At 42.8% G+C, this 14,680-nt stretch overlaps 1 protein-coding gene across 1 annotated transcript in view; it reads left to right on the plus strand.

The window, feature by feature from the left end:
• b4galnt4b (beta-1,4-N-acetyl-galactosaminyl transferase 4b) overlaps positions 1-14,680 on the plus strand; it is a 147,974-nt gene that overhangs the window by 62,086 nt on the left and 71,208 nt on the right. The window contains exon 4 of the mRNA XM_072670977.1: positions 12,351-12,449. Coding sequence (XP_072527078.1) covers positions 12,351-12,449 — 99 coding nt within the window. The remainder of the gene's footprint in view (positions 1-12,350; positions 12,450-14,680) is intronic.

Genomic DNA, 14,680 nt, shown 5'->3' on the forward strand with positions numbered 1-14,680 from the left:
AGATGTAATGATGAGTTATGAGAATGAGGCTTCTGGGGTGGAACTGTTTAAGCTGGGCTATTGTGCAGAAAGCAATTACTGACAGATTTCAAAAACGGAATGGAGGCATTCTTTGTTTGCCCTTACCGAGACCTCACTTACTTAACCTGAGTGTTCAGCTGCAGAGCATTTGTCGTATTATTACTGTGAAACAGCACTGCGACACAACCTGTTTCTTTTCTGCGTTTTTGGTTTCTGTTAATTACCTTTGATTTTGCATGTTTTATAATAAAGGTTCTAAATCTAAAGGTAAGGGTTGGGTGTAGCAGTTGTTTCTGCAGCAAACGAGGGAAAGAAAACATAATAATCCCTTTATTTCAGAAGAAAAGCTGGACAATCAGATGAATCCTATCTTTTTAACGTGTAGTTCATGTTCCCTGCTTTGCGCTCCTGCTCTTTCTGATGACTTTTTGCCCCTCATCATCCTCCCTCCTCTTCTTCATGACTTCTACACTTTATGAAAGCTCAATAAAGCTCAGATTTCTATCTTGAATCATTTTTGCTGACCTCGGTTTTGTCTATTATGTTTACTCAGCCAGGAGAGCCTGTTCATGTAAATGAGCTGGTATGCTGGCTTTGTTTAAAAGCAGTGGTTTATGTATGTTTTATGGTTATTAAGGATATTTAACTATTCATTTTTCCAATTCCAATGTCTGAATATTCTTTTTTTTTTTGTAAAATGTTTCCCTTTTTTTTCCCAATTTGATGCTGCAAAGTAACCATACAATCTCCCCCTAGCACTAGCAATGCTCCCAACACGAGGAAGGTTAGGACTGACACATGTCTCCTGCTCTTTCAGATGACTTTTTACCCCTCTTCTTCATCCTGACTTCTACACTTCACTCTTGGATCTTCAGCAAATAGCTGTCTGTGACAGCTTAAACCATAAAGAACAGATCTAAAAAAGCTCAGATTTCTTTCTTCTATCTTTTTGCAACCAGTCTACAAACCGGTTGAATATCACAGCCCACCAGTGCACCAGTAGCAGCAGTTTCTTAAAAATTACAATATTTAAATATTCTCTCATACTTCATACAGTCATTTTTATTCAAATATGCTGCACTTCAGTTGATCAGTATTCTGTAAGCACTAACAATATCCATAATACCCTCAGAAAAGTATGTTGTGTATGATGATAGCATTATCTATTATTATCTTTGCATTACCTCCTTTGAGAACTCACTGGTCATTCCTTCTACAGAAGCTAGAAGCCTTGGTGTAGTCATGGGTGATCAGTTATCGTTCTCAAGTCATGTTGCAAATGTAACTCGGTTCTGCAGATTTCTCCTGTACAACACCCTTCCTCTGTAGAGAGGCCACCCAGGTGCTCGTTCAGTCTCTCGTCACTTCCGGCCTTGACTACTGCAACTCTCTTCTGACTGGTCTTCCTCTGCGCACCATCAGGCTCCTGCAACTCATCCAGAATGCAGCAGCACGGGTCGTCTTCAACATTCCTAAGTTCAGCCATGTCACTCCACTGCTGCGTTCTCTTCACTGGCTTCCTGTAGCTGCTTCCCGCATCAGATTCAAAACCCTGACTCTGGCCTACAAAGCCAAGAGCGGACCAGCCCCTCTGTACTTGATGGCAATGGTCAAAAGCCGATCCGCACCAAGAGCCCTTCCAGCTTCAAGTACGACTCGGCTTGACCCGCCATCCCTCAAAATCTGTGGAAGACAAGTGTCCAGGATTTTTTCTGTCCTGGCACCGAAGTGGTGGAATGGGCTTCCCCTGGGTGTCCGAACATCAGAGTCCAGCGCTCGCTGTCTTCAAATGTAGACTGAAGACCCTCCTCTTCAGAGAGTACGTGGACGAATAGCGAATAGAGTACTATGGTCACCTTATTGTATTGTGTTTAGTAATGTCTTTGTATCTTTGAATTTTAGTCTATTCTAACTAGCTAAGGTTTTCTTGGGTAAATAGTGAAGCACTTTTGTAAGTCGCTCTGGATAAGAGCGTCTGCTAAATGCCGTAAATGTAAATGTAAATCTATTACAATACGATAAAATATCGCCAGATTGCCCGCCTCTAGTGCACTGGACATTTGGTTTGCCGTTTCGGCCTGCATTGCTCTCGTTTTACATGGGGAGGTATTGTAATAATTACCAGAGTTTCTCAGGGACTTGCCCATCTGAATGCCGCGGCATGTCACTCATTTTTTGGGCTGGCCTCCTCCGCGTCAGTAAGAATTCCGGCGCCTTTTACTTTCTGTGAAACAACCTGTGGATACATACACTGACATATCCTGTGGAAAAGCATATTATAGCATTTTTGCTCCAGTGTGGAGATGCTCGAGGAGTCATTGACACAGATACCTTGGGTTTTTCAAGTGTGTGGCAAGCTTTAGGTCAACAAACACTCAAATCCAGAGGATGAGCCAAAGGACCCCCAAGAGGAGCAGCACTTCTGGCAGCTTAGGTTAAGTCATTGTGTAGCATGGCCTGTAGCCTGCATACGTGTTGCGGTATGAACCTGAAGCTGCTACTAGAAGATGATCTTGGTTAAAAGGATGCTTTTCTGGAGAGTAGCCACTCCCATCTTAGTCATTTATACCTGATGTATATATATTTTTTTATCCCGGGTGATGCAGTCATAAGTTTCACAGTCATCCTGCAGTAAAATGACATTGCTCCATCTCCCCTTGTAAAACGAATGCCATCAGAGTAGAGTTTAAGAGGGACGGCTTCATTTTGGGATCCACAGAAGCACTTTTCAGAATGAGTTGTGAGTTCGAGTCCCACCAATGCTGCTTTATGATTATTATATTCGAAAACTTGTTGATGGAGATAAAACTATGGAGCATCAGTGTTGCTTAGTGTATCATCAGGCTCTAAGAGCTAGCAATGCTCACCAACCCTGCTCCTGAAAACCTCCTTTTACTGTAGAGTTGAATTGAGTTGAATTCCAACCTCCATCCAACCTACTGTTCCCTCTTTACCTAACACTAATGCGTCTGATCCAGCCAGTGGAAGGCTCCTAGAGACTAGACTCCACAGGAAGGTACTGTAGATCTCCAGAACCAGGGTCGGTCACCACTGATCTAAAGACTAGCAATGTTTACCAGTGTCTGGATCAATTTGGCAAATGGTTTAAAGAGTCCACCTGACCTGATCTACTTGAGATACCACTTTCGGCAGTGCCATTGTGCATTTTGCAAATTCATTACTGTAGTATGCCTTATATGTGTGTTATGTGTAATCTCTAGCTAATACACTATATGCTGGGAAGCATCTAGACAGCTCCTCTAATTAGTGAAATCCAGCTATTTTAAGGCTCATCCATTGCTGACACAGGCATTCAATTGCGCAAACACAGCTTGTATAACTCCACAACAAGGAATTGCTTGTAGATGAACAGCTTAGAAGCAGCCATAGATGGTCTTAAGATTTCCATGGGCAAAAACTAAAGCTCCCAGTACAGAGTTCTCTGGAGTGGTGGAGCTCCAGAACATTTGGAATGATTTGGAGTGGTGTCTGTGATCCAGAATGAGTCATCTAGTCATCCTGACCTCACTTATGCTCTGATGGATGAATGTAAACCATTCCAAGAGAGTAGTGGTTGCTACTGCTGTAGCAAAGGAAGGGCAAAGCTTCTATTAATGCCCTTTATTTCAGGAGAAACATGCAGTGCATGTTCCCTACTTTACACTCCCGTTCTTTCGGATGACTTCTTGCCCCTCGTCTCCATCCTGTTCTCCTGCATGACCTCTATGCTTCACTCTTGGACCTTCAGCAGATTGACGTCTGTGCTTCTATCAAAGCTTAATCCATAAAATAATCATCCAGCTAAAATTTGTGCAACCACTTCTCAAAGCAGTTGGTTAACCAGTGAATAGGTTCCTATTTATTTGTGTTCTGACACAAGATGGTAATTTGTGTTTAAAATTTTTATTTGGACAAAAATATTGGGACACCTGCACATCCATTCTGTAATATTAAAGCAGAGTTCATCCTGCTTTTGTTGGAGTTACTGTCTCTACTCTCCAGGGAAGAAGGCTTTTGGACAAATAATGTATTAAAATAAATGCACAAAAACATTGAGAAAAGATTACAAGGGAGATGTTTTAGAGTCTCATTAAAATATTTAAGCATAATCAAAGGTGTGGTTGGACATTACCGTGGTCATCTAACCTGGAGAGCGATTAGAAATGATGTATTCAGAAAGTATCAGAAAGAATTACATGGTAATTTGTCTCCCTGTACGAAAAATATGAGTCTTTGCTCGGATTGGCTTTCTCCCTGATCCCTCTGTTTTGACATTTCCCGGTTAATGAAAGGGAAACACAATAAAAGCCATCACGCCGTCGACCCTGACGCGCCTGTGTTTGCGCTCCTCAGAAAAAGAGAAGCGTCGTCATTACCTCAAAACCCCTGGCGGCCTTCGAATTCTTTAATTCCTCCCAATGATCAAACCTTCACAGAGCATGAGCCGTCCCTCTCCTCTCTCCTCGCTGCCCCGCTAATCTAACAAGGAGAATTCATTAACCTTGCTGATATTCCTGAGTCCGTGCCTCCAGCTGTTGGTGGGTGCCAGGAGCCATCTGGTTATCATTCTTGTCTTGTTGGAGCACGGAGGGCGAGGGAATCCAGAGCTCATTTATTTATGAGTCCTGCCCTCCGCCTCGCGCCGGGGTCAATACCATCTCGCACTTCGACAGCAGTGGATAGCGGCAGGCAGGCTGAGCGGCGCGGAGGCCAATCATTTGGACACCTTTTAGCCGAGGTGCTGGAACCTCCGCTGTTGACTGCGCGACAGGGGTCACGGCACCGGGCTTTAATTGGCATGGATGAGCTCGTGGACATGGCCTCATTATTTCAGTGAGAGCTGAGAGAGAGAGCTGTTATTGTGCTGTTCGGATTTCTGCGCTTGATGAAGGATATTTGTCACGATTCTGGAGAGAATTCGCCCTTTAGAAATAGTCCAGGAATACGATAGCGTTTCACAGAGGACTCGGGACGATTTGAGGAACGTTACAGGCTGTGGTGGTAGGAACTGCCAGTGCTGTTTTGTCTCACAGGTCGGGTGGAAGGGAGGTCACCCAGGCCATGGTATGAGCTATTTTTTATTAACGTAGGCCCAAGAATTTCACCTGCTGATCAATATTCAAAATTCATGTCTATCCTGCACACACATTATTCTTGGTATAATTTAGCTGTCTTACTCCTTTGTTATTATCATGATACATTTCTCAGCATATTATGAGAATTGCCAGAACGTCTAGAACACTGAACAACTGAAAGGCAGATTTAGACCAGTCACAGAGAGCCAGTAGCCAACAGCAGCTGGTGTACATGAACTGCTTAAACCACATAGTAAAGTTTCTACCTCTTTTAGCCTCTTAAAAATATAGTGCTGCTACTTGCGGGGCAGTGGTGGCTCAGCGGTTAGAGCACTGGGCTATCAATAACAGGCTTGTGGGTTCAATTCCCAGGCAAGGCAAGCTGTCACTGTTTGGTCCTTGAGCAAGGCCCTTTACCCTCTCTGGGCGCTGGAGTTGGCTGCCCACTGCTCTGGATGTCAAGTCAGATTTATTTGTATAGCGCTTTTTACAACTGTTGTCGTCACAAAGCAGCTTTACATAATTAGTACTTAATAAAGGACAGAGACAGAGAAGAAAGAAGAAATAACATGAAGGGTCAAAGACCCCCCGTGAGCAAGTCAACGGCGACAGTGGCAAGGAAAAACTCCCTCAGAGCTGGAGGAAGAAACCTTGGGAGGAACCAAGACTCGCAAGGGGGACCCATCCTCCTCTGGTCAGAACTATTTAAACATTAATGATAAAAATTACCAAAGCAGATACAACAGAAAGTTAATAGTGGTGATATTAATAGTGGCAGACAGCCACGAGTCCATCTAGGTTTCAGCACGGCCACCAAGCAGGCAGCAGCGGCAGGCGGGAGAGCCGCCGGTCCGCCATGGGTGGTGGCGGGTGGGGGGGCCCGCTGGCCGGACTGGTAGGTGGCAGTGTGTGTGTACTCACTGCCCCTAGTTTACGTGTGTGTGTGTGTGTGTGTTCACTACCACAGATGGGTTAAATGAGCAGTATAAGATCCTTGATGAACCTTTGGAGGTTCTTTAGTTTGAAACTCTGGAGGAACCTTCAAATGAACTTTTCTTGAAGGATCCTTAAGTGGTTCCTCCACAGTTTCAAATTGAAGAAGCTCCAAAAGTTCATCAAGGATCCTTAGAGGTAGGTGCATGGGGTCATATAAAGGTCAAAAAAGTCTCAGCACAGCTAATAGGATAGCGGTGTGTCTGCTAGTTCCCTCCAACATGGAGGAAAGGCTAGTTTTGTCCGTTTCTGAACGCGCGCTGTACAAAAACATCAACTCTACAGAGAGCGCCTCCCACTTTTTGTTGCCCAACCGTCAACAGCAGCTCGCACCGACGTGAGTGGCAAGCAGAGCGCATACCACTATCAGTGTGAAAACAGCTTTAACTGGATCATGACTCAACTCGAACCCGCCCTTAACTGATTTTCAGGATCTACAGCTTGCAAAATCTCAGCCTGATTAAAGTAGCACAGCCAAACTTAACGCAGGAAATTAATGAAACTTTCCCCAACCCTTTGTCTGACTTTCCTGTCAGCTTTGCTACAGTGATTACTGCCACACCATTCTGCCTCATTTCACGGCGGTCTCTGGCTCCGTATGACTAAAAATTACAAGATTTTTATTTTAAACAACGTTTAAAGGAACAAGGCAAAACAGCCTCAAATGCTCAGCTAGCATGTGGTTCTGATAGCAGGTAGACTAGCTAGCACCATGGCTCCTTCAGCTGAAGTTGTCAGTTAATATAGATGTTTTAGTACTGGATGTAATAGAACAGCAAAAAAATATATAATATTAAACATATTCATTAATAGATATATATGTTAAATAATAATGTTAATTGATGTAAATATGTAATAAACGAATATATGTAAATAAAATAATATAGGTACATATTTTTAAATCCTGTTTTTTGCAAATGTACATTTTTCCAAAAATACATTTATGTAAATATTATGTAATGAACTAATATATATATATATATATATATATATATATATATATATATATATATATATATATATATACATTTTTTAAATACTATTTTTTACATATACCCAACTTGGCCCCATCGCCAGCCCAGGCCTTGTAACATCGGGACTCTCACTGATTAGAGGCAGGGGGTTGAGCCTTCCCCCGGGGCAGTTGTTGGCAGTGGGAAAAAAGGGAGGGAGCGACGTGATGTCACTTCTGTGCTTTTATTTATGCATTTATGCAAAAAAAAACATATTAAATTTAACAAAGCTTTGAAGTCCTTAGCCTGTTCGGCTTTAGCAATCCAGTGCATGGCACAGTCTACAGCACATTCAAGGCAAGAACATTATTACTGTGGTTAAATTAGCTAGTTTAATTTTCCGCAGGGTAATTAAAATCGAACTACCCACACTAATGTTAGATAGCTCCTTATGCAGCTAGTGTACATGCTGCGCTAGCCTGACCTTATCTGAGCAAGAAAAGTAATGCATTTCCATTATCAGCTGAAGAACAGTAGTGCTAGTAAGCAGCTAGATAAAGTCACAGCCAGCCATGTTGCCACAGTAAAGGGTTACGGTAGTTTAGTTAATGCATTAAAATGATCAATATTCAGTTAAACTTATGTGTATTACCAATAATAATAATAATAATAATAATAATAATAATAATATCTAAGAAAATGAACTTATTTGTTATCTTTTTGTTATATCTTTTCTCTGCATAGAGGGAGCAGTTAACTGTAAGTGTCCGTTTGGGTCCTTTGTCACATGATCTCCCGGTCAACTGTAACTCAATGTATAGTCAATGTTATTGTGGCCAACATTTCCTCTGTATTTTACCATTGATCCTTTCATAGTACCAATATCCAAAATAATGATTCCGATCAAAAATCAATGAAGTGTCAACATCACTTTGATATCTGGATACAGAAAATGGCAGACAGAGGTCAGTCAACCCTCCCCCCACCCCCCCACCTCGACCTGACCTTTCAGCAGGTGAGGTATTGGAACATTACATGGACGAATCTCCGTCTTCCGCCATCGCTCGCTTTAGCTCAGCATCGGAGCAGGCAGCCGGCTCATTTGCGTGTCATTATCAGAGACAGCTTCTGGGCTCAGACATTAAAGATACACAGCATTGCGTGATTGTCACGCTGCATTCTCTCGCCGCAAACACACACAAATACACTCGCAGCCTCTCAGACACACTATTTGTCTCTGTCTTCTAATTGGCCACCTGTCACACTGGCTTCCTGAAACAAAGACGTGTTAAGAGTTTAGGCAGTCACTTTGGAGCTCGGCAGGTTGGATTTGATTTTGGCTGCTGTGTTAGGCCGCAGTTTAGCGGCGTGATTCTAATTTAGGCCCTGTTCGAAAAGCGCCGCTGTTTTATGTCGACATGATGCAATGCAATTACTTTTTATTTGTGTCCCGCATCCGTTTAAAAACCAAGCGGCCTCTCAGAACGCTGCATTGTGCTGAACATTAACCAGGCAGGGTAACATCATTTTTAATTGCTTTCCCTGCCCTGAAGTGCTCAAAATGCGATTTTTTTTTTTATCCCACTCTGAAGCAGCACATTTTGAAGGAAGCACTTGCTAATTGTTTGGACCTGGAGTAGCTCCAGTAGCTATGAATGTGATTTGTAGTGGCTCTCAGCTGGGTGCAGGATATTGTACTGTAACGTGTAGAGTAGCTGCTCATTGTGCGCCGCGCCGAGGCATTGTTTTGATGCTGGCTGCTTGGCAGCGATATGTCAGGGATTAGGAGAGGAAGGCAGACTGGGATTACTCCTGATAGGGGGAAAAAATGGAAACCTGCACACACCCGCTGAGCCTCTGAGACCAGTGGGGGATGTGCTGCAATGTAAACAATAGAGACTTGTTTTCTGTGGATTTTGCCTATGACACGGATGCTAATTGGAATTTTCGGCGATAGCGATGCTTTCGTGCGTGACAGGAGCCGTGTGCGTCTCTCTCTGGTCTGCTGATGTGACCGAGCTCTGAGAAATGTGGTCATTTGTTGTTTACCTTGCATTGAAATCAGTGCATAGCAGTCACAGATAGGCCCAGATAGGCCCAGACCTCCAATCTAATGCCGAGAGGCGGAAAGGAGAAATGACTGTTGACAGTTGATGTCATTTTTTGTTGTCATATAAATCCGGTTGTTCTTTACTCTGTATTGAAATTTCATGATGAATGAAGCAATAGAAATGCACCAATATGACAGAGATATTCTGCCATATTTATTGTGATATAAAAAAACAGGAATTTTCACCAGATTTCACCAGAATCCATCATATAATATTATAATATTATACATGATATTATTAATGCAATCCATATGCTGTGTTGTTAAATCAGGAACAGGAAGTGTACTGCGTCTTCAGTCTTGCATTCCAACTTCTAGCTAATGCTAGCTTACTGAAGCAGTAACTCTAAATCTGCATGGTGCAATCCAAATGCATACGTCCCCCCTTGCTAAAAATATCAGATATAACATGCTTCCAGTGGAAATTTAATGCAAAATGAAGAGGCAGAATTGCTGAATTTTGTAAGTTTTGTAAGCAAGTTCCAGCATGACTTTTGATATAATTTGATATTGCTTAAGACACTGCACGTCCGGTTCTGCATGCACACATTAACGATATATTGTTGTTGTCAGGCCAGCTAATACAGTCTGACTTATCACCAGCCCGATACACAGTAGATACCATCACTAAGCCTGTTTCTTACCTGGTGATCCTGGAAGGATCCACGGTTAACCTAGAAGGGGAAAAACACATACCAGTAACTATAACTATAATAAAAGTATAGTGCTAATATTTACAGCTGGCTTAACTTACCAGTATATCTCAGTATGGCCATTCACACAAGACATGTAAACAGTACCTGTATATGAGATGTGTAAATATCGGTCTAAAGGTTGTCTGCTGTATTGTCATTGTTTGTTGTGTGATGACCACCCCTATAGTAGACACTTGGTCCGCTCCAGGCTGAGAATGGGGGGGTGAGGGGGGCTATGGCTTTAAAGGGTTGTGTAGAAGGCAATGGGGGGTTCAGGTTGTACAGAGTAAGCTGACGTAATGGTAGATGTCTGTGAGGCTTCGCAGCCTTCAGATTAAGGCCGCTGAGGCCTTGTTTGGCAAAGAGTGCGCAATCTAGCTCTTCTGTGTTCTGTTTATTTTGTTTTGTTTCTTTATTTCTTTTGATTTTTGCATGAATTCAACAGATTAAATATCACCGGAACGTAGAAACACCTGGAAGTATTTGGCTTGGTGTCCTTGTGGTGAATTTCCCTTCACGTCTACCTGACGCCACACAGGTCACCATCACAGATCTGCAAGTGAAATTTAAACAGGAGGTCATAAGGTCGAATCCCATTATAGTCCCTATAGGCCCTCTATAGTCATGTGATAGGGGGAAGTCTAACCTACAGATGGGAATAAACAGTAAACAAACTGGGGGGGGTACAGACTAAGCATCTTAACCAGTTTCAGCTGTTTAAAGATGTGAGTTAGGAGACTAAACTAAGCTGAAAAACTCGAAAAACGTTCTGTAATCAGATACTGTAGCACTTTATAGCTGGCCTGACGCATTTCCCCCCCCAAAAAAGTCTTGTAATAGCTTTTAGTGTGAGGTTTAGAGGTTAAGATGAAAACAGACTTTATCAAGAGCATTTTACACTTCCTCAATCAGACATTCTTGGACATCATTCAGCAATACTTCAGATAAGTTCAAGAATATTCTTCAATCTTTAACGATTTATACATAAGAGACATCTGGCTTAACAGGTAGAACTGTGACTCAGTGGTGGGTGTCTGGATCAGTTTGTGGTTGTGCATGACAATACTGGTACTGTGACGGTAATAAGGGTGATGAAATGTTTCTTCCATCTCAGTTTGTGAAATGATGCTCCACACACAGCGGCAGATCTAGACTTGGAGTCTAGACTGAGAGGGTTGTATTTCTAGCTGCCCTCATTTCAGCTTCTAAATCCTTTCAAATATCACTGACATTTATTACGTTTATTAAGTTATGTATGGAGGAAAGACTGCATTTTATCTTCTGAGAGCAGAATTTATTAGTCCACTCAGAAGACTTCTGCTACCAGGTACCAGAACGAAGGAGATCATCTTCCATGGCAGTGGATATATAGTATAACCTTGTTTCACTCTCTCTAATTTTCAGAATTTTTCCTTTTTTTACATTTCGACAATAATGTAAATCTAGCAGTTGTTATTTACATTGGGTCCAAGTTTGATGATGAATGGACCAACAGAAATGCTGCAAAATTACTTAAAATATTTTTACATTGAATTCAGTTGAAAGTTTAGATGGTTTTTCGTTCTCCTGTAAAGTCCTGTAAAGTGTTTTTGAGATACAGGTTTTTTGGTTGACATGACAGCATATATATATATATATATATATATATATATATATATATATATATATATATATATATATAGGACCAGATCGGATTATTATCGTCCAATAGCCAGCATTAAGAGACTCTGATTAGATCTGAAGGGGTAGGGGGTGGGCAATTAACCTTGATCATGACATCCCTAACATGAACTGTAGACGGCCGTGAGCTGCTGTGAGTAGAAGAAACAGTACCGTGGCTCTGGGCATGTCAGGGATGCTGCGAGGCAAAAGCCCATGATGTCACAGCTTCCCAAAACAAGCTGATCGCAGAGCTCTCCCAGAGATCCATCATTCATCCAGGATTGAATAGTGAATAGCTCTGTTCTGAAAAGACCTAGAATTCCACAGCTACAAATACCTTCCTAATTACTCGAGTCTGTGTGATGCAGAAAGAAGGACACGACTGTGCTTGGCCCCCGAAATGAATTTGAACAATAGAGGCGGAGGTCTCCTGAAGTAATCTCATAGTGGAGAAAAAGGGATCATTCAGCTCCATTCTGATGCAGAACAGCTGAACAACTGTATGTGTATGAGTCCACAGCAAAAATGTGTGTGTATGTATCTTGTCACTGTCAGAACACAGAAACCTCATATCTCCAAAATGACAACTTTCCAGGAGAAGGAAAAAACTCTCTTAACTTTCAATGTTAGTCAATGTAAAAGGATTCGATTCCAAGTCATTTTGGAGCATTTCTATTGGTCCATTCATCATGACGTAAGGTCACATGAGGTAACGAATGACTGACGGATTCAAATAAAGGTAATAAAGTGAAAAACGCAAAAAAGCCTTATGGACATAGCAGTTTTTTGCATGATGATAATGATGATATACATCATATTTATTATACTTTCTCCGTTCCAGGGGGATGAGCTTGGTGAAGCCGGGCAGGAGAGCCGAGGCCAGACAGAGATCCGGAAACTTCTCAGCCAGAAGTTCCTCAAGTTGCCATGGAAACCGGAGGTAAAGCCTCTTTTGCTTACCTCCTTCGGTTAACACAGTGTAATGCAGCCCCTCCAGAGGGCTGTGTGTGGATGCAGTCTACACAGTGTTAGGAGAGCAGGGAGATTTGGTTTTCATCTCTCCGCTCTGTGCTCTCTCTGTGTCTGTGTCTAACCCCACTTATCTCTCTCACTCTTCCCCTCTCACTCTCTTTCTCTCACTCTCTCCCTCCCTCTGTCCCCCTACCTCGCTTGGTTTGTGATTTCCCTGGGGAGACATCCGTCTGTAGCTTTCCCAGCCCTTCAGGAATCATGCTAAAATTACACGAACAGGTGGCCGGAAGAATGGCAAAACAACAAGCGTTTCGCCGATGATGCACCATTCGCTCTCCATCGCTGCACAATTACTCTCCAAATATAGACGCATTAGTCACCTGCGAACACCTGAGCCTTCAGAAGACAAGCCCACATCGTCCAGAAGCACTGACAAGCCAGATCTGCTCTTTCTGTTAAGCTGGCATCATGGCACGTTTGCTAAATCCCTCAGATGAGGCCCTAAGAGGAATGCCTTATTGACCAATTTAAATAAGTTCCTCGCTGGTTCAACTTCTAGAAAACACTCAAGTTAATCACGCTGAGTCACAGCCAAAGTAGCAGTGTGGGTGCCAGGCTCTCATCACCCAATAATGAAGAGCATCGCGTTCTGCCATTGGCTGCCTCATTACTTCCCCTACTAATTAGCAGCATCTTAGCATCCTGCCAGTTTTAACACTCTGATTATCAAGCACAATAATGACTTCCAAACAAACGCACTCTGTGGAGAAACATGAATGGTAGTGAGTAACAGAGGAAGAGTTTAGGCTGTAGATGTCTCTAAAACAATGCTCTTTAACCTGCGTGCTAAAGCACACTTGTGTCCCACAGCAGCAGGAAAGGTGTGCCGTGAACATTTTTGATGTAAACATTTTAGGAATTCCACCAGAGAATGATTTGATCTAAAATGAGAAGGTTATGGGGGCCCGAGTGGTCTAGATTAAGCAACACGACATGTTAAAATCTCACTGTTTTAAAAACACTAAACTGAAAATTACATCTCATATAAAACCCAAGAGCTGCAACTTCATCTTGCAGCCACCACAATTTTCCATGTGGTCCACTGAAATTCTTGAAGGATCCACCAGCTGAGATCTTCGATTTCCCAGAAACAGAGGGTGCATTTCTTGGCCACATTTGAAGGATCCTAGAAAAAGGGAACTGTCTGACTTCATTTTGGGAGAAGGACCACGCCCTTAACCCCACCTTCTCTAGTAGGTCTTTACCCTCTTTATACATCCAAACCTCCAGTCTATCCCCGGTCCAAACAAACCTCCTCCCTGTCTCTTCCCTCTTCTCCCAATCACCACTCTAATGGTAGGGGGCAGGCTTAACCCTGACTCCTGGCCAAAAACACTGTCCGCCTTATCGTTTCACCTCAGGGTGTGGTCTGCACTAGCAGACTGGACATTAGTGGTTCTGCAGAAGCTTGTTCAGTTCTTGTGACATATAAAGTGTGGATTCTTAAAGAAGAATCTTCAGAAGAGTCTTTTTTAATGAGTATTTTATCTTACTTGGGTAAAGACAATATCATGAATTCCAGTACTTAGATCTGTCAGTGGATTTATAAATGAATATCGGGCAACTCTAATATCTTCACCAGACATCTTCATCTTTAACTTTACATCAGAGCCTGAGGAAGTTTCAGCGCAAAGGGGGCGGCTTATTTCTTCTCCACACCGCTGCATACTCTCCACCCTGCTGAATGATAGAAGAGCAATGCGCTCGAATCTGCTGGCCGCGGTGTTGACTAATAGCCAGTGTCTCTTTCTGGCACTGTGGGCAGGCCTCATCTCCTCTTTCCCCAGGAGACATGACATGAGCAAGGGAAATGAAGAGTCACAGATCAAATGGGGATTGTGACCCGGCATGCCCCCTTCAAACCTCTCCTCCACCTTCCGGTCCCTGGAGGACCCTCTTCAGAAGTCTGCAATAGATGAGCTGCCAGGTTCTTGCTAAAGCTGGGCAATGGGCACATGCTTCAGGAGGCTATTACATGAAGGGAAAGCTCAGGAGAGCCGCGGCTGGGAGATTGCATTGAGCCTGGACACAGGTGTTTTGCAGCAGTCCTGCTGCTGCTGTGTAGTAGGGCTGTATGGATTGGTTGACAAAGTGCAACAGATGTTGACACATCATTTACTAAATGACCAAGGTGGTCGT

The sequence above is a fragment of the Salminus brasiliensis genome, chromosome 25 (genome assembly GCF_030463535.1).
Source record: "Salminus brasiliensis chromosome 25, fSalBra1.hap2, whole genome shotgun sequence".
Taxonomy (NCBI): Eukaryota; Metazoa; Chordata; class Actinopteri; order Characiformes; family Bryconidae; genus Salminus; species Salminus brasiliensis.